This window comes from Apiospora phragmitis (genome assembly GCF_038363925.1).
Source record: "Apiospora phragmitis strain CBS 135458 chromosome Unknown utg000014l:1.0-1827420.0:1.0-1829600.0, whole genome shotgun sequence".
NCBI classification, from domain to species: domain Eukaryota; kingdom Fungi; phylum Ascomycota; class Sordariomycetes; order Amphisphaeriales; family Apiosporaceae; genus Apiospora; species Apiospora phragmitis.
Window position 1 is genome coordinate 267052 of NW_027117414.1, and position 22722 is coordinate 289773.

General features: G+C 54.2%; 8 protein-coding genes across 8 annotated transcripts; 5 read left to right on the top strand and 3 right to left on the bottom strand.

The window, feature by feature from the left end:
- Positions 1-196: 196 nt before the first annotated feature.
- PG994_014702 (glycoside hydrolase family 61 protein) lies at positions 197-3769 on the bottom strand (the record flags this gene model as incomplete). The annotated part of the gene is made up of 7 exons (XM_066866111.1): positions 197-880; positions 959-1048; positions 2009-2195; positions 2275-2786; positions 2826-3181; positions 3263-3557; positions 3746-3769. The coding sequence occupies 7 exons, from the start codon at positions 3767-3769 to the stop codon at positions 197-199; spliced, it is 2148 nt and encodes a 715-aa protein (XP_066707787.1).
- A 369-nt stretch (positions 3770-4138) lies between these two features.
- On the top strand, positions 4139-4909 carry PG994_014703 (uncharacterized protein; the record flags this gene model as incomplete). Its single annotated transcript, XM_066866112.1, has 2 exons — positions 4139-4447; positions 4559-4909. The coding sequence occupies 2 exons, from the start codon at positions 4139-4141 to the stop codon at positions 4907-4909; spliced, it is 660 nt and encodes a 219-aa protein (XP_066707788.1).
- A 1354-nt stretch (positions 4910-6263) lies between these two features.
- Positions 6264-6602, bottom strand: PG994_014704 (uncharacterized protein; the record flags this gene model as incomplete). Its single annotated transcript, XM_066866113.1, has 1 exon — positions 6264-6602. One exon carries the CDS (start codon positions 6600-6602, stop codon positions 6264-6266), a length of 339 nt encoding a protein of 112 aa, XP_066707789.1.
- Positions 6603-6618: 16 nt separating this feature from the next.
- On the bottom strand, positions 6619-13696 carry PG994_014705 (type I iterative polyketide synthase; the record flags this gene model as incomplete). The annotated part of the gene is made up of 13 exons (XM_066866114.1): positions 6619-7113; positions 7263-7372; positions 7712-8206; positions 8266-8397; positions 8464-8564; positions 8602-8979; positions 9053-9507; positions 9563-10144; positions 10220-10371; positions 10420-11319; positions 11707-12322; positions 12385-13130; positions 13468-13696. The coding sequence occupies 13 exons, from the start codon at positions 13694-13696 to the stop codon at positions 6619-6621; spliced, it is 5391 nt and encodes a 1796-aa protein (XP_066707790.1).
- A 735-nt stretch (positions 13697-14431) lies between these two features.
- Positions 14432-16188, top strand: PG994_014706 (uncharacterized protein; the record flags this gene model as incomplete). Its single annotated transcript, XM_066866115.1, has 5 exons — positions 14432-14471; positions 14539-14822; positions 14879-15670; positions 15709-15942; positions 15994-16188. The coding sequence occupies 5 exons, from the start codon at positions 14432-14434 to the stop codon at positions 16186-16188; spliced, it is 1545 nt and encodes a 514-aa protein (XP_066707791.1).
- Positions 16189-17314: 1126 nt separating this feature from the next.
- On the top strand, positions 17315-17713 carry PG994_014707 (uncharacterized protein; the record flags this gene model as incomplete). The annotated part of the gene is made up of 1 exon (XM_066866116.1): positions 17315-17713. The coding sequence occupies one exon, from the start codon at positions 17315-17317 to the stop codon at positions 17711-17713; it is 399 nt and encodes a 132-aa protein (XP_066707792.1).
- Positions 17714-17812: 99 nt separating this feature from the next.
- PG994_014708 (uncharacterized protein) lies at positions 17813-19495 on the top strand (the record flags this gene model as incomplete). Its single annotated transcript, XM_066866117.1, has 4 exons — positions 17813-18037; positions 18083-18412; positions 18694-19188; positions 19292-19495. 4 exons carry the CDS (start codon positions 17813-17815, stop codon positions 19493-19495), a joined length of 1254 nt encoding a protein of 417 aa, XP_066707793.1.
- A 778-nt stretch (positions 19496-20273) lies between these two features.
- Positions 20274-22534, top strand: PG994_014709 (major facilitator superfamily transporter; the record flags this gene model as incomplete). The annotated part of the gene is made up of 9 exons (XM_066866118.1): positions 20274-20411; positions 20637-20830; positions 20860-21004; positions 21075-21116; positions 21191-21613; positions 21690-21849; positions 21916-22071; positions 22157-22428; positions 22505-22534. 9 exons carry the CDS (start codon positions 20274-20276, stop codon positions 22532-22534), a joined length of 1560 nt encoding a protein of 519 aa, XP_066707794.1.
- Positions 22535-22722: the final 188 nt, after the last annotated feature.

Sequence of the window (22722 nt, forward strand, 5' to 3'; positions counted from 1 at the left end):
GACACTGTCTAGATTCCTGTAGTAATCATATTGATGCCAAGAGCCTTTCACTATTTTTTGACATGCTTGATTGAAATATGCACCTGCATCCATGCGACGATGTTCTGATGCTGACAAGTGAGCTGTCTCCCCCTAACTTGCAGCTCAATTGTTAAAGCTTGACGTGGGATTACGGCACCAACTCTAGACCTCGATTTTAGCATTGGATAACGGGAACGTTACCAGGTGCACTGTAAGCCTTGCCGCCGTTATCGGGCTGGCCCATGGGGCCGTAGATGTTGACGAGGATGCTCGGGTCGTCCTGACGGTAGGCGCCCGGGAAGCTGACCGTCGAGGATGGCGTGAAAGTCCCCGAACCGGAGACGCGCAGGTTGGCGCACGATGTGTAGAACTGGGCGCCCATGCGGGTCTTGGCCGAGTGCAGGGCCAGGACCTCGACCCGCAGGAGGTAGTCCCCGGGCGCCACGCACGCCGGCAGCGTGAACTCGACCCAGCCGTTGTTGGCGATGAGATTGTCGACCCCCCACTTGCGGCTGCCGGTGTCCAAGGTGTCCTCCCAGACCTTGAACCAGTCGAGCCCGGTCTGCGCGGCCGTGCCGGCGGCGCCGTCGGCCACCCTGGCCAGCCACGCCGTCACGGGCCCCTTGTGCGACGCGGCGATCGGGTTGTCCCGGTCGCCCTGGAACTGCGCGCCCCCGATCACGTGCTGGAACCACGCGCCCACCTTGTCGCCCGCCGCCGCGCCGATCACCTGCGTCGACACGCTGCCCGGCTTCTGGCAGATGATGTTGTCGCTCGTCACGTCGTAGACCGGGTTGTTGTCGCGCGGGGCCCGGAGGCCCACGAGCGAGCCTTGGTCTTTTCCGTTGATGGAGACTTTCTGCGGACACGCGACAGGGGGTTAAGTCAGGTATACATATACTCGGTACGTATATAGGTAAAGGGGGGTATGCCTTACCTGGAAGATGCAATGGGCATTGGCCGAGAAGCCAAAGGCCAAGGTGGTGATGAGACTGAGTTTCATGGTCCTTGCAGGCTTTTCGAGAATCTGCGAATTGGATCAGAAACTGATGGTTGAGAAACGAGCCCCGCCAAATTCAGCGTTTGATGTGGCGGACTGCTCCTTTATACGTACAAAACACGAGTCAATGCAGTATCAGATCACAGCAGTCGTATAAGTGCCGGAAATGGTCAGGTTGGAAGGAGCCGTGCCAAGTACTGGGTGCTTTCGATCGATACAGCATGCTGTGCTATGGAAACCTCGTGGGAAGGGTGCAGTAATTCTTACACATGACGAGAAACTAATCTATGTAAATCCACTGGAGACTCGTGTCTGGTTCGCTCGGCGGTTTTACGGAATCTGGGGTATAATAGGCTAATATTTTGGCGTGTCTACAGAGAGACGACGAGCACGCAGATTGGTTGGCACTTCCTCCCAGATTTCCCTTTCCGGTCTGAGACGAGGCGAGGTGGGAGGTAGAGATGCCGATTGGGTACACCGCTCGGCAAGTGATGTATGTCTAGCATGAGTTTTCCCATTCGCTATCTTTTGTATCATGAAATGTAAATAGGGGCTCAGTCAAGAATCCAGGGGATGTTTCAAGCTTTTACGAATATATTCCAGCCCACCAAAACGCACAACAAAAGAAAACACGCACACACAATATATATATATTTGTCTGCTTCTACTTTAAATAGAGCCTTATAAATCCACTGAGACGAGATATAACAAGAGAGGGGTTTGACTACTACATTCATCGTCGTTTGTGTGGCCACTCTTATCAGCCCCTATTGGCGATTGCCTCCTCTACGCTGTATCTGTGCGAGCCCTCCTAATAGGCCGCTAAAGAGAAATGAGTGTGTTTATTCTTTACATACTCTCAAAGCACCACACTTGATTAACCGTTCATAACAAGTAAGGGAGAGCCGAGCGAGGTATCAGTGGAGAGGCTAACATCCAATAGCTCAGCGAGACAAATGCGACGCAGGACACGCAAAGGGTTGCTACAAACCCTCCAGTCATCCCCATAATCCCCTGGTACTTCTTTTTGTTAGAAATCCTCCTCGTGAGCGGGTTGGGAAAGTCCTGCCAGGCCAGGGTACCGCGCTTCTCATCGAAGGGCACGTAAGTAAGCTTCGGCGAGTGACTGCAGTACTCCGCGGCGACGCCAGCTACAAAGTTTAGACCGATAGTTCTGTGATGTGTCAGTTTCATTACCATAACAATAAACAACAGGAGAACGAAAACCAAAGACCAGAATAAAAGAATCTAACGGGATGATCCATCGCTGCACCAAGTACATCAAGAACCCGTCATAGGCCTGGGCAGGGGTCAGAACCCAGCTGACATTAAGTCCCTCGCGGAGACGCGGGATGCGGATGTCCTGGTATTGACGCAGGGCGACCTCGAGCTCGACGGCGCTGGGCTTCTTGTTGGGGTGTTGGCGGACGACATGGTGCAGCTCGTTCGCGAGCACCACGGCGCTCTCCATGGCCATGGAGCCGCCGAGGGCCGAGTTTGGCGTGAATTTGTGAGCGGAGTCGCCGGTCAGCATGGTGCGCCCGGCGTACATGCGCGTGAGCACCCCTTCCTCGAGCGAGACCAGGTGGCCGCGCCTCCGGGACTTCCACAGGTCGCCGAAGACCAGCGTGTCCGAGATGGGGCAGCCCGCCAGCTCGGCCGCCTTGGCCTCGACGTCGGCCTCGCTGTACCGCGCCCGGTCTGGGTACGTGACGGTGGCGCCGTCGGGGAGTTTGCAGTGCACGATGAAGAAGAAGCAGTCGGGCTGCGTCAGCAGCAGGAACGACTACTTGTCAAACGATACGCAGTGCATGTCCGTGGTCCCCAAGCCCGGCTGCATCGGCGCCATCCCCAGCAGGCAGTTGTAACTCGTCCGTATCTGCCGCTTCGCCGCCACCGTCACCGAGCCTGGATGCGTCAGATTGGCGTGCTGCCACATGAAATCCCGCACCGTGCTGTGCACCCCGTCGGCCCCGACTACGAGGTCGCCTTCGTGCAAGATGCCGTCGGCGCACACGGCTTTCACGGTGTCGCCTTCGTGGATAACCTCTCGCAAGGGGGCGTTTTCAATCACCTTGGATTTGTCGGGAAGGGCGTCGTAGAGCGTCTGTATGAAACCCTGTCTTGAGATGGTGTAACTCAGAAAGCCATTCCTAACAACTTGTGGTCAGAGAATTCCTTCGAAAACTAGCTTTTTCTATGACTCTTCCCCTCCTAGAAGGATATGGCGTGATTATATACCTTTCGGAAAGTTGGTCGAAGAAAGGTTCGCAGTGGAAATTCTTGCCGTGGGGCCCCGGTTATAGAAATCGTGCATGGGCGTGCATTTCTGATGGAGGCTATCGAGACATCCGAGTTGATCAAGGATACGGGCGCCCAAAGGATGGATCGTGATGCTGGCACCCCAGGCGGGCGCGACGGGGTGCTTGTCGAGGACCACGTAATCTATGCCGTTCTTGTGAAGACTATGGGCCAGCATCAGGCCACTGATACCGGCGCCTACGATGATGACCTTGAACGAGGATCCTTCTGTAGCCTGTCCATACTTGGGTCGGCTTGGAATACTAATGAGAGGGAAAATTCACAAGTGATTGACAAGTCTTGGGGACTCGGGAGATTTGCGTAAAGGCCAGATTACCTGAGACAACCCATGTTTCCTCTGGATTGTATAAACGATTTACGACCGTCTAATAGAACGGCAACCGTATGTAAATTTCATGGAACTTGACCGCCGTGAACGGCGAGCATCCTGCGCGGCCTTTACCTGAAGGGGGCGGCCGGTGAGGAGCCGAAGCTCCGTGAAGGATCCGGATACGGCGCCTAGGCTCCCACCGGCCTTCCGGATAGTCAATAGAATTCTTTGAGAATTAACAATAATATGACCAACTAATGTATAGTATTCACTGCCGGCCTTACCGTGCGGCTAAAGCAGAGATGCTGTCAGCGTGGACTTCGAGCGGCCGTTAATGTCCGCCCCCCGATGGCAATGGCGGTGCTATGATTGGCCAGGATTTGCCGCAATAAAATATGCCGAATCTCTCTTGGAATGAGTGTACTACCTCGTTCTAGAGATTTGAAGTAAAGGGAAGAGAAGAAAAAAAACACTAAGCAGAAGAAATGAATGCTCCCCGATCGTTGTTGGTCCTTAGCGCGCTGGGTTGTCTGTCCCTCTGGGGCGTCGCCTGGCTCAATGGGACGCTCGAAGCCTTATTTTTGGTCCAGGAGACCGGCCAATTCCCCGACGGACGCCTCCTGCGCAAGGTCTCCACCGGATACTCTGCCCTGGACGAAAGTCTCCCCGTCATCGCCTTCTTCGACGTCGTGACCAACGCCCAGGCCCACCCGCCGCGCTGGCTGTTCTTCTACGTGTGCGGCACCATCGCCGCAGTAGATACGTGGGTTCTGATCGAAAGTCGTCGTCGAGGAGTGCGCAGCTTCTTTTTACGCCAGTAAGTTATCTCTCCCCTTTTTGGTATCCATCCGCGGGTATTCGTCCTATCGTTTGGAGGCCCGGTGACGGCAGCAGCATCATCACAGGACCTGAGCCTGCGGCGGCTGATCTGGCCCGACCCTTGGAAGGTTACCGCGACGCCCCCTGGCTCCTATCAGGCTTTGCTGGAGGGCTGTCATCTCTTTACCCAATTCGATGTTCTGATTGTCGGGGCCGCCATTGTCATATTCGCCCGCCACATGCTGGCCTCGAGCTCCTTCGTTCTGGCGCAGGAGCGGGAGCGGGGGAGAAGAGAGACCATCTGGATCGTGCTTGGTGCAGCTCTACTCGGCCCTGCTGCGGTCGGATCATTTGCCCTTAGTGTTAGGGAGGCCCGTCTTCGGGATTCCGTCAAGATGGACAACAAAAAGACGGTTGTTAGTAGCTACAAAAGGTGAAGGGCTACATATCATAGATTTGGGGTTGCAAGTGTCAGGCCTATACAGTAACCCGCGGTGAGAAGTGCAAGGGATGGCCGACACTCGAGGCCGGAAGTTGGAAAGAGAAAACGGTAGGTAGGGGGCCGGGAGCCTGAAAGCCCCTCATCAGCACCGTCAGGGTTCCGTCTTGGAGCTTTGTTTACTTAGCTGTCCGTAACCTCTTTATTGCTTGCTTACGCTACCAAAGAATAAGTAGCATAGAGCTACAAATGTTTTTAGTTATTATACAACTTATTTATACTGCCAATATAGCTAGGTGTATTCTCCTAAGACCTTCTCATAACTCTAGGTACATATGAGTTTGAAGTAACATTAATGTTGTGCAAGCCCATTCCATCAATGCTTCATACTCCTGCCCAAAACCCAACCTTCATCATCTATACTAAAGCAATGACTGTCGCAACAAAAACCCCAATGACAGCCAGTAATGGGTCCTGCAATGATGCAGCAGGGTTTGTGCCACCGCTTTGGCCATCGGATAGGCTAGGGGGTTCTGTGCTGGCCGGTGCATTGCTGCCGCTGCCGCTCCCGGCGAGGATTGATGTTGACTCCACACGACCGGATGAAGTAGCAGTAGCTTGGCCGCCGATCATAGTGATTACCTCCGTGTCGTAATCGTGAATTGTTATTGTTGTCTTGCGGATGGATGTCAGGGGCGAGGAAGGCTTCCCGCAGGACAAGTAGGACGCAGAGGTCGGCCACGTTTCGGTGTCCTTGTAGGCATCGCAGCCAGGCAAGTCTGTCCGGAGAGGACCAGCTCGGCCGCCGCCGCAGGGATGGGGGTCACAGATCTCCCCCGTTTTCTATGTCGTAGTGATGGGCGATGCCGTCTTCACATGTCGTGTAACTGGTACTATGGTCACAGCGGGCGCTGGCAAAGCCGGCGAGAAATGCGAGTGCCGGCATGAAGTACGAAGTGCTCTTCATGATGAGTGGTTGACATAAAAAAAGAGAGAGAGAGAGAGATGAAGAGAATAAATACGGTGCAATGTAAGTATCTGAAGACAAGGCAAATCCGCTGACTTATAAGCACAGTACAGCGTTCTTGGTTATGGGGTGATGCCGCTAGATAGTCGCTTGACTCTCTCGTATATCCAGTAGGATTCGGATCATTTGAATGATCTCAGCTGCTTGGCAATGTCATTGTTTGTGCCGTTTATGCCGTTTATGCCGTTTTCCATTGTATTGCACGTGTTTGAGAAGCCCGATGACCGTTTCTTGTGCTGTGCCATGCGAGCTCAGCATGTATTGATTGCTATGGATAATTAAGGTTGTAAAATGCGAACTTGCAATTGAAAGTCGCTAAATGGAGTTATTCAACAAAGATGCCGTTGTTAGCACAAATTTGAGACGCCAGTTTGCGAGGTGTCATGTTTGGCCCCAGCAGTTGTTGGAAAGGAATATCTATGGCGAACTCATTGAACAGCCAATTCCGGAGTTCAGCACCAACCATGCTGTCAATTCCGTAGCTTGCGACGGAGCCTTCCGAATCAAACACCTCCAGGTCTAGCAACAGCATACGAGACAGCTTCCTGACGACATGGTCTCTCGCAGTTTGACGCGCTTCTTCTGGACTTGGTGCGGCCAGCATCGACGCGAGGGCACTGGCACCGGCGTTGCCATGGGCTGACGATCCACTGGCTTGCTTCATGTTGTGAACCAACATTCTAAATCGCTTGTCGGCCATCCAGAAAGGTTCGACGTCGCCCGCTTCCCGTACAGCACGAGAACAAAAGGCTGGGGTTAAGGCCGATGACGACCTGGCTGCCGCAAGTGGCGTTGGTCTGCTGTTCATGGACGGCCAGTTCCACAGAGCGGAGCAGGAACTCCTCGTCAATACCGTACATGCCTTTGCGTTTGAGAGACTCTTCGAGTTCCGTGTTCTCCGACACAACTCCCACGCCGAGAATCATGGGGAGAATGGCGGAGCAGCCCCTCTCACCCTTCACACGACGATGATGGGCCAGCGCATCTAAGTAGGCATTGGCGGCTGCGTAACTCGGCTGGCCTGGCGTTCCAAGAATGCCAGACACGGAACTGGTCACCAGAAAGAAATCCAGTTCCATACCGGAAAGGACGACCTGAAGGTTCGCGGCACCCTGAACCTTGGGTCTCGTCGAAACAATCCAGTCCTGGTAACTCATCTTGTAAAAGAGAGAGTCCTATAGCGACATATATCAGTTCAACCTCGCTTTAAGTTAGGTAGTGGTACTGCTGGGTACGGCAGTTTGTGTATGTAAGTACTCCCCCTCAATACCATCGCTGCATGCACCACACCCCGGAGGGGCCGGTTGTGTGGGATGTTGCCTACTGCACGCTTGACATCCTGGAGCACGCTGACATCGCCTCGAGTCACCTGAAAATTGGCACCGGCAATTTTCAGCTCCTCCACGAGGACTGCGGCATTCTTCGCATCCGCGCCTGATCGGGAGAGGAAGCAGAAGTTTCAAGCTCCCCTCTTCATAATCCACGAGGACAAACTCCGACCGAGCCCACCGAGACATCCGACTAACAAGTAACTGGCATCCGCATCGAACCCAGCGGTGGGGATAGATGGGGTTACAAGGAGTGGTCTGTCAGATTTCCCATACTCCAAAAGTATCTTGGCAGCGCTGAAGTCATCTCGGAAACCCGCCACAGCATCGTTGAGCTCGGCGATATTTCTGGTATGGATATCGCTCTAGCCCCGTATCTTGTTGCCGCGATACAAGTCGAGAACTTTTGCCAAACCCCGGCTTACCTCGGTTGGCCTCAACTTACATAGCTCCAGGATATCGAACGAGAAATAGTTGGCGCCCCGTTGAAGTGGGACAGGGTCTAGAGTGTTGCGCTTCAGGACTTTCTTGCGGCCGAAGCCCGCGATGTGCCGCCATGCTTCCCGTGACATTGAAGCGGGAGTCGAAGCACAACCTAGAACAATGTCGACGCAGCCTCGAGGACTACGAAGAAATGCTAGGAGCTCTTCTTCAGATGACAGCATCTGTGGGCTGTCTAACCCGTAGCACTCTTGGAGGGAGCTAGCTTCGGTTTCATTCGTGACAAACACGTACGGTGTGGCACCTGAAACTCGAGCCACCTGGATCGCGGCTGCACCAATAAGACCGGTACCAGGCAAGATCAGAATCGCTTCGGCCGGTTGTATCTTGGCGAGGTGTTGGAGTGCATACAGAGCCGATGAGTATGCCATTGGCAGGCCTGCGAAGTCGGTCATAGACTCCTCAGGAGAACTTTCTGGAGCAGCAACTCGGGAGTTACCTGGTGTGTGTCAAATCCACTGAGACTGAAACCAACGACATTGTCTCCCTCAGCAAGACCTTGGACAGCGCTACCCACGCGGCTCACAACACCACCAACCTCGTGACTGAACTTGGTTGAGATATCCGTGCCGGCAATCACTTGAATGGACTCCCTATTAAGGCCAGCAAGAGAAACTCGGGCTTCAACATCTGTGGGTGCCAAGGTAGCGCCCAAAGTGCCATGGTCAAACAAGACTTTTCCTGACTAGACTTTACCCCGAAGAGGAGTCATCGGGTCGAAGTCGAAAGAAATCTCTTCCAATTCCCTTTCGTCAGTCCCATATGTCTTATTGATGCGCTCATTGGGAAGAAGACGGCTGACATATGTCATATCAGCGGAGACGTAGTAATTACTCATTCTCAAGCCTGCCACCGCCCTTCAACTGATTGGCGGTCGTCGAAGCAACATTGACCGCGACCTGTTCGGTGCTTGTGCTTTCGAGATCGAAATCCACGGTCACGATGTTGATAGCTGCATTTTCGGATCTCACTGACCGCATCAAACCAGCAACCATGGCTGCCTCGGGTTTCTGGCCGCGGAGAAGGCCACCGGCCGTGGCCCAAAGAAGGGTTTTAGCATGGCTTGCCACGCTTTGGACAACTTCAAACTCCTCTTTGGTTATGTCACTCAACAGGGACTGCTCAAGATCGAGTACAATGACATGCGGCTGGATGGTCTTGGCTTGGGAAAGTTGGAGCGTTTGCCCCTTGAGGCCGACGTTCGAACAGGCGCTATAATCAATGAACACTCTTGTCAGTTTTCATCCCAAGCACGAGTCATCATGTCGGGGAACTTTTAACTTACCGAAGCACTTCGTTAATGATAAATGAGGTAGCTGTTCGGTACAAAATCTGCACTTCGTCGTCCGACGCGCTCATCTCCCTCGGGACATGATTTACAGCGCGAACCCCGGTCAGCCTATTGTCATTTATCCGAAGTATGCGGCCATTCTCCACGAGGAGCTCTAGAAGTTCATCGACTTCGTCATCAGCGTCAGCTAAAATGGCATCGATTGACGCTCTCTTCACCGTTTCCGAAATGATGGCGTTGTCAAGTGCGCACTTCTCACGTTTGGCGTTCTTGAAGGGGGTGATTTCCGCGTCGACCCGTTCCGTATCGGCATCAGCTGTGACGGCAGTGTAGTGAAGCTCGGGGAATACACTCAATAAAGTCAGAGCATGAAGGCCGCCGATGTCGAGAACCTTGTACGAGGGGTCCTTGAACACGGCCAGATCCATAAACTGTTGGAGGCTCTCGAACTGGTCGATGGTGTCCAGATCTTGCTTCCAGGTCATCTCGCCGTGGGGCATTGACCCAGCTCCGAGTGATGATGTCTGTAACGGCGGCATCATAAAGTGTACCGCGCATATTGCGCATCTGCATGAGGACCTGACCATCCTCGGCTACGAGCTGGTTGCCGCAGACGAAGGATCGAGTGCCCCGCTCGTCGGTCCAGGCGGTGGCACTTGCATCGCCAGAGATGAGCTGGGTTGATCTCGGCTTCCAGATAGCCACTTCATCCACCTGGATGGGAATGATGCCGGCGGACATGGCGCTGGATCGACCAGCGTAGATACTGGCGATCATGAGCTGAAGGCAGCGGTCCACAGTACTGGGATGGAGCACATGACGAGACTCGCCCTCTACATTGCCTGCTGCGGTCTTGAGCTTAGTCTCGCACGTGCAAATGTAATCGACGCCGTTGAAGTTGATGTTTGTCATATCGGCAAAGGTGGGGCCGTAATCGAAGTCCACAGCCCGGAGTGCCTGGTTCCACTCCTTGCCGGATGCTCTCTGCTTCAGGGAACCGCTCGCTTTGGGATCCGGCCGCTGCGTCGCGACTTTGACGCTGAGGCTGCCGGCCATATGGTTCCGGAGGGCTCCATCCTGATCAATCTATGACACGTTGAAGTCCCACCAGAGGTTACTGTCATCTTCGTTGTGGATAGCTGGCCGCATGTTGAAGATGACCTCAATACCGATATCGTCGTCCGGGGTGACAAGGGCCTTGTGGATCGAAATGTCGCGAAGTACATAGTTGGTTATCTCGCAGTCCTTCTCGACCGTTTCCTTTAGCTGCGTGATCGCCTCCATGGCCACTTCGGGGAGCTGTGAGCACTGTTCTTTTCGCGGTTGAGACTCGAGTCCCGACTCGGATTACGGAGACTTACTGGAGAAGTATCCGGCAGCTGGGAAGACAGCCTCGCCGCCGAGGGAATGGTCTTTCAGCCCAGGGACATCTCGGATGCGCAGGAAGTTGCGCCACGTGGGTTCTACTGGGGAAGCCCCCGGGACTAACGCCCCGAGGAGATCGTGGCGCGCATACCTTGGGGCACGGTGCTCTACGCTCTGTCGGTTCTCGGCCCAGTAGCATTTGCGGCTCCACTGGTATGGCGGCAGGTCGACGATGAGGTTCCCGCGCTTGTAAACCACCTTACCTGAGTCAATAGTCTCCTCGACCGACGTGACACGGTCAATATCGAGCGCATAGTTCCTCAAGAACAGCTCACCCGCGAGCATGAGCATGCGCGCAGCCGAATCTTCCCCACGGACCAAGGTTGGCAAGTATTCCATCTTGGCATGACCGAGAGCTGACTTGATCTGCCGTATCGGACCCCCCATTGCGCTGTGGGGGCCAACCTCGATCAGCATATCCACCTTGGCAAATTCGGAATTTGTCATGATCGTTTGCACGGCCTGGTTGAAGAGGACCGGGTTTCGTAAGTTCTGACTGAAGTACACATCGTCCACTGCCTGGTCAGGTTGAAGAACATAGTTAGTCACCGACGAGACCATCTTGGCGTCCGTGATAATCGGGAGATCGAAGGGCAGCATCTGCTCCTTGGCGCGTCTGAAGAGTAGCTCATATCTCTCGGCCGCAGGTGCCATGTGGGCCGAGTGATATGCCTTGCCGCTGGTTTTGACCGCTCGAGCAAAGATATTCTGGCTGTTCAACTCGCCCCCAAGTTTCTCTATTGCTGAAGCATCGCCAGATAAAGTCACGCCAGCCGGCGAGTTGTGGCAGGCCACAGCGATCTGGCCGTGGTAAGGGGCGAGATATGGCTCCACGGCTTCGGCGCCCAACCCTACCGCCAGCATGGCACCATCTGTGTCGATGTCCCGTACCACCTTTCCGCGGAGGTACGCCAAGACGATGGCGTGTGATGCAGAAATAAGCCCGGCGGCGTAGGCTGCGGCGATTTCTCCAGACGAATGACCCACGGTGACGGCTGGGAGGATGGACCACGAGCACATCAGTTATACCAGTGCAATTTGGGTTGCAGTGGTCAAGGGCTGTGCGTACTCGGCATCTTCAACCAGAGACGTGGCTGCCGGCTCGAGCAGCATGTCTTCCAAAGTCCAGTCAGGTCCACCCTCAAGGTCACCCAGGATCATATCTAGCATCCGGATGCTGCGGAGGAAGCTGGGATAGTACGTCATGAGGTCGGCGCCCATACGAGCCCATTGAGCTCCATGCCCAGTGAAGACAAACACAACTGTGGGGGCCGATCTGTTCTCGGCAAAGGTGAGGCCCTCAAATTTGCCTTTTTCGAGCTCGGGGCGGCTGAGGACCTTGAAGCCTCGGCTGGAGAAAGCGGTGCGGCGATTTCCAAGGGTATAAGCGAGGTCTAACATATTATAGTTCCCAGATACCGGGCCCAGGACGTCCAGGTTCCGTTGCAGGGTCGCCTTGTCATGCGCAGAGAAGGTAAGTAAGAATGGGCGGTTGCGGTGGAAGGCGCCACGGGGTATCTTCATCGATCTTTTGTTCTCGGCCGAGTGGTAACGATAAGACTGCATCTGGGTCAGGAGGGAGTCGGCCCCCTCGACGATTATGTGTGCATTTGTGCCCCCGTATCCAAATGAGTTGACACTGACCCGTTTGATCTGGCTGTGACGAAAGGCTGTCGGCTCAGTCGGGACAGTCACTGCCCACTGGTCCCACTTGATGGATGGGCTCGGATTCTTGAGTCTGGTCGGAATAACAACGCCCCTTTCCACGGAAAGGACCGCTTTGATGAGGGCGGAAAGCCCAGAGGCTGCTTCGCTGTGGCCGATGTTGGTTTTCACCGCCTAAGCAGTCACGTTTTGGTTAGAGTCAACTGTGTTGTTTCACAAGTATGCGAAGAACTTACCCCAACCATCAATGGCGGGTCTTCGCCTGGCCGCCGGCTTTGGTTCATTGCCAGACTGACGGCGTGGACTTCAAGGGGATCCCCAACGGTGATTCCAGTCCCATGGCACTCAAGATACCCCGTCAATAGGGGATCAAGGTTCCCACCACGCTGGTAGGCGTGGGTGATGACCTCGACCTGGCCGTCACGGTTTGGGTGTGTAATACCAACAGCTGGGACCCTTCCATTGTTGTTTGTTGCGCTGGAGCGGATGACAGCCCGGATAGGATCTCCATCTCTGATAGCATCGCTGAGCCGTTTGAGGTAGACAGCGCCAACACCTTCTGCGCGACCATAGCCGTCCGCGGCCGCGTCAAAGGTAGAACAGGCCGAGTTGGGAGAGAGCATACCCAGCTTGGCCGTATTAATATGCTGGCCGACCGTCAGGACCAGGTTCACTCCTCCCACGACAGCAGCCGCACATTCCTTGTTCCTCAGTGCATTACAGGCGTTGTGCACAGCATAAATACTCGAGGAGCAAGCAGTGTTGACGACTATCGAGGGTCCCCGCAAGTTAAAAACGTGACTAATCCGGTTGCTAAGGATACCGGGATCGACGCCCGTCGCCGCAAACGAGTGGCGGAACGACGGCTCCTTGAAACACATCTGCTGGAAGTCCGAGGTGAAGCTTGCGGCGAACACGGCCGTCTTAGACCCGGCAACCTCGACGAGGGTGACGCCTGCGGATTCGAACGCCTCGTAGACAACTTAGAGCAGCTTGCGTTGCTGCGTGTCCATCCACATGGCCTCGATGGGCGTGATGCCGAAAAAGGAGGGATCAAACTCTTGCAGAGTCTCATCGGCCAAGAAGTAGCACCCCAGCACGTTGCAGCTGCCGGGGCGGTCGTTGTTCGCATGGAAGTGAGCGTCGATGCTGAACCTGCTCTCCGGCACCTTCGGGGTCTGACCGCTCTTCTTGTTCATCATGAGCGACCAGAAGCCAGAGGCTGACTTGACCTCACCAGGAAGGCGGCATCCTGCCAAGGAGACACTTGTTAGCGAAATGTAAGATGATGTGGTAGGTACTTCATCCTTATTACGTACCCATGCCGACCACTGCGATAGGCTCGAGTTGCTCGCTCAGGGGCTTCTCAGCCGAAGTGGACAGTAGCTTCGCTGCGTAAGTCTCGTCATTAACAATGGCTTGGGCTGAGTAGACGCCATAGCCGGACTCAGTCGAGCTCTCGCCCGGAGATGAGGTGGCGCGCATGAACGGCATCTTGACGATTCTGTAGGTGATTCTTCGAACTTGGTCAATGTATCGGATGTGCATGATGTCTGTCGTATGATTTCTGAATGTCCATCGAACCACTTCCCGAAGTGATTTGGTTTTAATGCCGTCGATCGGGGGATGCTACGTGCTAGACAGGAGTCCGGCCATGCGTAGTGGCAGGGCGGACAGCGATATGCATCTCGGAAGGATGCCCACCCCTGAGTCCTGAAGGATTCCCTCACGTGCAGGCGGCGTCGCCCGCCACACTAGCGCGGAAAATGGATTCCGAGCGGCGAAAGGAGTGCCCCTGAGTCCTTTTACAAGCCTAACACGGTCTCCGCGCGGCCGTTGGTTGTCCGCGTTCCCGGCCAGTCAGTCACAAATGTACACTCGGGCACTTATACCATTTTTTGGTAGACGTACTTATTGTGATACGGCAAGTCCAACTCGGGCTGACTCCTAAATCCTGATCGATCTCGGCGGACTATCTAACCGAATATCCCCTTTTGTCACCTGCAATCAATGTCTGGGTCCAAGGGCAGCACGTCGTGATGTGGTGGTAGTAGGCGCTGGTGAGTTACCACGTGTGGAGCGCCGATCATCTTGCTAACTCATGGACGTGGCAGGGTGGACTGGGCTTATAGCAGCCAAGACTTACCTCGAGTTGTCCCGGAGACGGACCTTGTCATAGTTGACGAAGGCCGATCCATCGGTGGGGTTTGGTGCAAGGAAAGGCTTTATCCAGACCTCTACGCACAAGTGAGCCACCCGTTGTTCGAATACAGCTTCTACGAGATGCCCAAGGAGGGCATCAGCAAGGATGGATACATACCTGGTATAGTTCATTTCGAGATACATGCTTCCTACGTGGGGTGAAAGAAACTAATGGACAATATACTTAGGCTACATCATTCATGAGTACCTCAAAAACTTTGCCCGTGACTATGAACTCCTCCCGCGAATACAGCTGGAGCCGACAGTCACTTCTGTTCAACGGACTGCGTCGGGGCACTGGCTAGTCCACCTTACCGACGATCAGAAACTCGAATGTGAGAAGCTGATTTGGGCCATTGGGACTGCCTCGCACCCGATCATGCCCGAGTGGGAATCGAGCACATTCGCGAACCCCGTGATACACTCGGCCCACACAGGCACAGAGCTCAAGCAAATAGCAAGCGCGAACCGGGTGACAGTCGTCGGGGTGCCAAATCGGCCTTTGACACGGTTTATATGCTTTTGAAGGAAAAGAAGACGGTCGACTGGGTTATTCGAGAGGACGGCGCCGGGACCATTGCCATGGTCCCGCCGACGCTCTTTGGCATCTGGAACATGGTCGACGTAGTGTCCACCAGGGCCGTTGCCAGTATGAGCGCAAGCATCATGAACACATCTGGATTCTTGTACAACCTGATTCATCGGACGCGGCCTGGCCGGCTGGCGGCACAGGGCTTCTGGCGCTGGCTAACGTACATTTCCGATCGGGAAGCGGACTATCAGAGCGACGAGAATTTCGAGAAACTGGAGACCTACTCCGCAAGGTTATGGGTGAGTATGCCTTGCCATATAATCAAGTCTCTGGTCAAGCTGATCTTTCCTTGTTTCAGGGCGTTTTGGGTCAGAGCAGGCCTTGGTACAGCATCGGCGCCCGACTTCTGGAAGACACTCCACAGTGGCGACTTGATCGTGTACCGATCGGAAGTAGAATCCTTGAGCCACACGGATGTGGTCAACCTCAAGAACGGCATCTCTCTGCAGAGCGACATGGTCATATCCTGCACAGGCTTTTCCAAGCCTCACGGGCCGTTCGGAGCCGACCTTCGCGAAGAGCTGGGCCTTTCGTACGCCCAGGCGGACGCCGCCAAATGGGCTGAGCTCGATGCGGTGGCCGATAACAAGGTCGACAGGCTCCTACCCATACTCGGGGATATCGGAGCACCGGAGCCAAAGCAGTCTTCCCTCACTCTCGTCCTCCCGGATCGTCGCTCTCGCGCCAATCGAACAACGATAGCCAGGAGCCAAAGGTCCATACGCAGGGTCCGACACGACACTACCGGGCGATTGTGCCCCTCAAGCTCGCGGCCAAGGACGACCGTTCCATCTGCTTTCTGGGCCAGATCCACTCCATCTTCACACCCACGACCAACGAGCTGGCTGCCTTGTGGGCCAGCGCCTACATGCTCGGCAAGCTGCAGCTTCCCAGCGAGGCGGTCATGGAGACGCAGGTTGCTGAGTCCAACGCTTGGGAGCGAAAGCGGTATTTGGAGATGGGTGCGAAGAACTCGTACTGCATTTTGGATTTCCTATCGGTGAGTGACCCTGACTTCTCCGTTACCTGATGCCGTGCACCAAGCCAACAGGACAGTTCATCGCTGACACTTTGGCACCCCGATCCCTCAAAACAGTACATTGATACACTCGCAAAGGACTTGGGCATCAGACCGGCGCGGAAGTCGGATCCATTCTCGGAGATGTTTGTGCGGTACAAGCCTCGAGATTATAAGGGTCTTGTGAACGAGTTTTTGGCGGCACAGGCTAAGTTGAGAAGACCTTGATTAGCAATAATCCTTCCGATCTGGGAGGGTGGGAGGGGGAGATGAGATCGATTCCCTTCATTCGGACATAGTCCTGACTGCTGGGTGGTTGCACGTGGACTCATGGACGAGTAGATGGCCAGGTCGTTTATATTGAAGCCTTGGCTTTATCAAATTGTATGACTTCCAACGTAAGCTCGAAGACTCTTACAGTACCTTGTAGCACCAGTCCTCAATTAAGCTGTGAGACATTACCGGATTCAGAAGAAACCCGATTCCCGATATTGAACCTGATCGCCCTTCGCAATCCTGATATGGTCAGACCAGCCACATGGGTGCTTTATAAGGAAGAAGTTGTTGGATTGATGCTGTACAAGAACGTACTGGATTATATGGTTTGATGCCACATCTGACAGAACCTTGAGCTCCCTGCTGAGCGTCAGGCTGGCTGGTGGCTTGCAAGCAGGGGTCAGGGCTGGACGGGTCGGCCTTACATAAGGTATGTAGATAACAACACACCCAGGTAATTGGCCTGCCCAAGCTTCTAGTGAGACACACACACACACACACACACACACACACACACACACATCTGCACCGGCTCTGTCGGCTCACCCTTTATCCCATATTTGCCCTCAGCTGCCAAGCATTGGCACTGCCAACGCTGCTGCTGCCTTACAGTAGCAGCTGGCTGTAGGGCGGCTGTTCTTTTCTTGCGGCTGTCACAAACGCCAACTGATACGTGCGTACGCACGAATCCTCATCTTTCCAACCCTTCGAAAGGCCAAGAAGCCAAAGCAGTCTAGACCCCTTCCCACTTCTTCGTCCTATTCTCCGGCATACGGGCCCTGCGTTGTCGCACGAACTCTACATAGAGCATTCCAGGCGTTTGGAATAAACTCCGTGCGTCGCCTTCGGACCTGAACTTCCCTATCTGGGTTGAGTCCTTTGATTGGCGAGGGAAATGTTGACAGGAGCGGGGTTTGCTTCAGGGTCTCAGGGTCTCAGCTACTAATCTACCTGGTATATATGATCGATCAGCGATTACCGTCACCCGAAATGGAGCTCTAGGCACTAGACTCGGATGACAGATTGAATCTCGCACCATTCTCCTATTATACCCAAGTAGGGATTTAGTGGCTACATCATGGCCGAGAACGAGGGTCGGCAACGAATGACATGCGAGGGATGTAGGCACTGCAAGGTCACGTGCAATCGCGCATTCCCCACGTGCGGTCGATGCTCTCACCTCGGGTCGACCTGTGTCTACCGCGATCGCGTCAGTCGCCGGGCGACACAGTCGGCCATCATACATCTGCTACGAGAGCGTGTGAGGCAGGCCGAGGCTCGCTTGGTTCTCTACGGGCATCCCAACGTCAGCGACGACACTGTGCAGCCGTGCCAGCGTGGACGAGGGCATTCGTCGTCATCTTCGTCACTGGGCTTCACCCCACCAAACGGCTCTATGCTGTCGCCCTTGGACCAGGCTCCCAGCTGCTCAGTGTACGAAAATGACAACGGAGACAACGACAACGAAGCGCAATAACAACAACAAAAGCAAGAACGTTGAGTCGTCACAGTTTAACGACGATGCTCTTGCCCAGATGGCTTCGTCTCTTCCCCCCCAGCTACTCTTTATACGACAATGACCATGACGACAACAATAACATTTGAGTTCCCTCAAGTTGATGAGGGTGCTCTCGCCCAGTTGGATTTCAGCTTGGATCCCTTCCAAGAGACCGAGATGAAAGAGTTAACCGACCTGCAGCCCCAGGGTATGGACACGGACGGGTATTTTTCCACATTTCCAGACTGGATGCAGACCAAAACGCCACCTTTCAGCGTCGACGACACAGTACCTTCCCCGATGGTACAGTTAACGATACCCCCTGATGACTTGGACATCCTTCACTAGACCTTTTTCGCAGAATTTGCCCCGGTCATGCCGATAATAGCGAAGAGCCGCTTCAACGAGGAGCTCCTGAGCCGTCCAAACGACATAGCGCTGAAAGCCGTCAGCTGTGCCATCGCATTGCTAGGTGCCTCTATATCGGAAACCCACCGTTACCTCGAGAAGGCATGTTACTCGCAGGCTCGTCACTTTGTCGATCTGTGTGAGACCGGAGACGAGTTGAGCTCATTCAAGACTATCCGCTTCCTGCAGGCCCTTCTGCTCCTGATCCGCTACGAGCTGAGCAAAGGCTACTGCGCGAGAGCATGGCTGACCTTCAGTCGCGCCACTGGGGTAACTAAGATTAGGCGCTTAAGCCAGATGGACCAGATGCGGACGCCGACTGAGACGAATGAACCCCCTATCTCGGTCTCCCAAGCACGATGGATATGGTGGAGCTAGAGGAGAGACGACGTTCCTTATGGGCCTTGTACATACTGCAGGGCTTCTGCTGTGTGACGACAGATCGTCCAGGGCCACTGGAGGACGCAGAAGTGAGTAATACGATCCGCTTTTCCTTTATCCTCGTCCACATTTCAGATGACGAAATAGAAGAATGGTCTTTCTAAACGCAGAACAATCCAGCTGTTTATTTTTCTCCCTCCTCAGGGGATCTGGACGCCGGCTTCGAACCCTCCCGAATGCCCTACGTTACCGGAGTGACGGCTACCGGGAACGACATGAGCCACCAGATCTCGTCCTTCTGCGGTGTCGTCATAGTCCTGTCTCTCCGTTGGATCCTCCAGCACGTATCAGACGTCTCCGATGCGACGGCACAGCCGACGGGCTTCTGGGACCGGCACTACCGGCTAGTCAGCATGATGGATACGTATGAGCGGCTTCTCAGACCCCTGTTCTCCATGCGCGCCACTTATACTGAGACCCTCGCCTTCAACGCCCATCTGAACTTCTGTGGGACCGAGATACGCCTCTACGAGGCCGCCATTGATCAGGGCGAGCAGCAAGGCTTATCGCGGCTCATCAGCGCCGAGAGTGCAAAGAACAGCATGGCGAGCGCTTTAAAGGTGGCATCGACCATACGGTCCACCTGGAGCAGTCAACGGCCCTTGGTATGTTGACCGGTTTCTTTCTTTTATCTTTTCCACGTCCACTTGAAACTCCTAGCTGTGGGATTAGAGAACTAGATCTGACGCGGATTCCCAAACTTGACAGTGCAACAATCTTTCCATGAGTAGTGCTTTCGTCTCGTGGCCTCTGACCATGGCAATCCGAGCGCTCAGCAGACAGGCCTACTCGGAGCAACAGGGATTACAGGGGAACATGATCCGGATGCTACATGGAACACTAGAGGAGGCAGACGGGCCTGGTGGCCCTTGGCAGAAGCTTGTCAATGGGCTGCCCACACCGAACAACTGACCGAGCTTGACGCGACCAGCTTCTCAATTGATACAATAGATCACTATACTACATACATTATGTCTACATCATCCCCCTCTCTCTTAAAAAGAGGACTGAAATCGTACTAAGTCTCGTCATTTATGCAGTTTTGCACACACGTTATTACATCATATTCGATTTTGGCGGACCGGGTTCTATAAATTTTATTCTTTCGACTCTTATTAGTTCCCATTCGTGCAGGGATAGACACGTGGTTTTATAGCGCTTACTTATTAAGATGGCAACCTGCCTAGGATATTCCATGTAGGTCGGCTCCTTCGAGGACAACTTACGAGCCATGCAAGCCTTGGCTCCTTGACATTTCGAGACGATAAGAAAAGATGCAAGCAAAAGCAGTCTGCCTCTTGACCATAGCCAAGAGACCAGGATTTCGGTCTTTGATGACGGTTATCTTAGGTACAGTACATCACAGCAAAGAGCTCTCCCGTGTGTCTCTCCCTTGGCCCTGCTTACATAATTCAGGGGAACGGATTTTGAACGGCCGCGAATGACCGCGAACGGGAATTAGAGTCCGCGGTTTCTACCGTTCAACAAGTACCATGCTCAAACCATTTCCATTTCTAGTAGTTCGCTAGCAATACATGGAACATCATGAAAGCGAATACCTGATAGAACCAATCTTCACTTGCTTGTCTTGCACTCTGCTCTTACAGTAGATCCGCGTCGTCGTCCTCGGATCGTCATCTCATTGGAATTTGGAGTTCGGATCTGTCACCATTCCTTGAACTCCCAAACCATGTCATCTTTGGAGGAAAAGCACGATGGCCTAGATGCCCACGCAAGTGTGGCGGCGCCCACGAATCCTACTGGGTCAGGCCCCGAATTCCGTGTTTCTTCTTCCGATATGTCTCCTCGCTCCATCCATGGCTGGAAGGTAAGTGCTGAGTGGCTTTCTATTGGTCCAAGTCTGAAAGCGGCACCTCTGTCTGATTGCATTAGTGGGTAGTAGCATACACATCAATCCTGTCAGTGACATTTCTCTTCGCCCTCGACAACACCATTGTAAGTTCCGGGCTTGGCGTATCTCTTTCTCGCTCTCCCTAAGCCTGCATACGAGGTCTGCATGAAAGTTAATGCAAGGATTTGACCACCCAGACAGGTCGCCGCCATCCAACCCTCGATCCTCGAATCCTTTGGCGAAGTTCAACTCCTCTCATGGATCGGTGTCGCCTTCGCCTTGGGCAGCACCGCCATCCTCGGCTGGGGCAAGGCATACGGCGTCTTTGACATTAAGACCATCTTCCTGAGCAATATTGTGCTCTTCGAGGTTGGCAGCGCCGTCTGTGGCGCCGCGCCTAACATGCGGCCCTGATCGTGGGTAGGGCCGTCGCCGGCGTCGGGGGCTGCGGCATGTACTCGGGCGGGCTCAGCTACATCGCCTCCTTGACTTCGCTGAGCAAGAGGCCCATGTACACGGCCGGCATCGCCGTTCTGTGGGGCCTTGGAGTGTGCTCGGCCCTGTCGTATGTAACTGATCTATCTGCGCTTCGCATTCCTCCTTTCCAGAAAAGGGGCTGACAAAAGACGAGCAATATAGGTCGGAGGAGGCTTTGCCATCAGCAGTGCAACATGGAGATGGGTAAGTGCACATACGCAGACCTCAAGCCCCCCACCCCCGCACGTGCGCAGCAGGCTAACATGGGAGTGGAAAAGGGTTTCTACATCAACTTGGTGGTAGGAGCCATGTTTGCGCCGTCGTACCTGTTCTTGCTACCGCGGGTCGACCTGCAGCCTGGCAAGTCGTTCTCCCGAAAGCTTGGGATGATTGACTGGCTGGGAAACCTGATCTTTGTCGCTGGTTCCACATGCCTCATCATGGCCATTGCCTTTAGCGGTTCCGAGTACGCTTGGGACTCGGGCTCTTCCATCGCCCTATGGGTTATGTCTGGGGTCCTCCTCAAAGTCATGGTCTTCATCACCCTGAAGCCTCCGTTCGTGACCAAGGAGAACAGGCTGGTCCCGGCCCACTTCTTCCGGAATCCGGTGCTTCTCAACCTGGGCGTTCAGATGTTTTTGGTCTCAGGCGTCATGCTGGCCGCTGTCTACTACATACCGGTGTTCTTTGCCTTTTCAAGGGTAAGTTTCCCTGTCTCTCTATTCAGAATCTATAGATGCACCATGTCTGGCACGGATTCTCCCATCTCGTCACTAGGGCGACGGAGTCATGGATGCGGGAATCCGCCTGCTTCCTTACGTCTGCCTCATGGTATTTGGCTCCATCTTGAGTGGTGCGCTTCTGCCCAAGACGGGTTATTACATGCCGTGGTACGTAATCGGAGCCATGCTCACTACAATCGGTAGTGCTTTGATGAGTAAGCCCTTCCCCCCCTTTCCTTGTATCCTTTGTTTCTTAGCTGATCTGAGAACGGCGCACTCAGCCACCGTCCACACCAACACGTCAATTGCCAATGTTTACGGCTACACGATCCTGGTAGGGTTCGGCTCGGGACTATACGTCGTCGCGGGATTCGCCGTCACCCAGTCGCTCACCCCGATCGAAGACCTTGCGAGCTCGGTCGGCTTCCAAGCTATTGGTAAGTGGATTCACATACGCGAAGAAAGAAAAGCATGGGAGAATGCCAAGGTCAACAGCAGCTAACCGCTTGTCCCACCACACAGCCCAGGTTCTCGGCTCTGTCGTCTTCCTGTCCGTCTCCGGCAACATCTTCTTCAACACTGGCGTGGAAGCCATACGCAAAGTGCTTCCGGCGGACACACCCTCTCCCTTCGTAGCCGACCTGATTGCGGGTTCCAGCAGCGCGGCTTTCCAGAGCTTGTCCCAAGAAGACGGTGCTCGAGTCACTGACGCCATCACCCACAGCATGCGAAACGTGTGGATCTTTTATCTCGCTGCTACTGCACTGAGCTTCGTCCTCAGCTTCTTCCTTGGGGTAAGATACGATTTTATCCAAATGCCCGTCTTATATGTCCAGTCTTCTTTGGCTAACGAACCATGTTCCCCCGCAGCGCAAGAAATTGCAGATTGCAGCTGCTTGAATGGAAAAGAAGCAGGTGACCAGGCCTGCGGATGCAAGGGTGTCAATCCAGATGTTTGAAGGAGCACAGGAGCCAACCTATTACAACAACAACATCACTTTTATGAGGTGCACGGCTGACCGAGGGAAAAGTAAAATTGTATTGGACGATAGCATGCCATGGAATGTAGGTAGGTATCATTTTTGTCT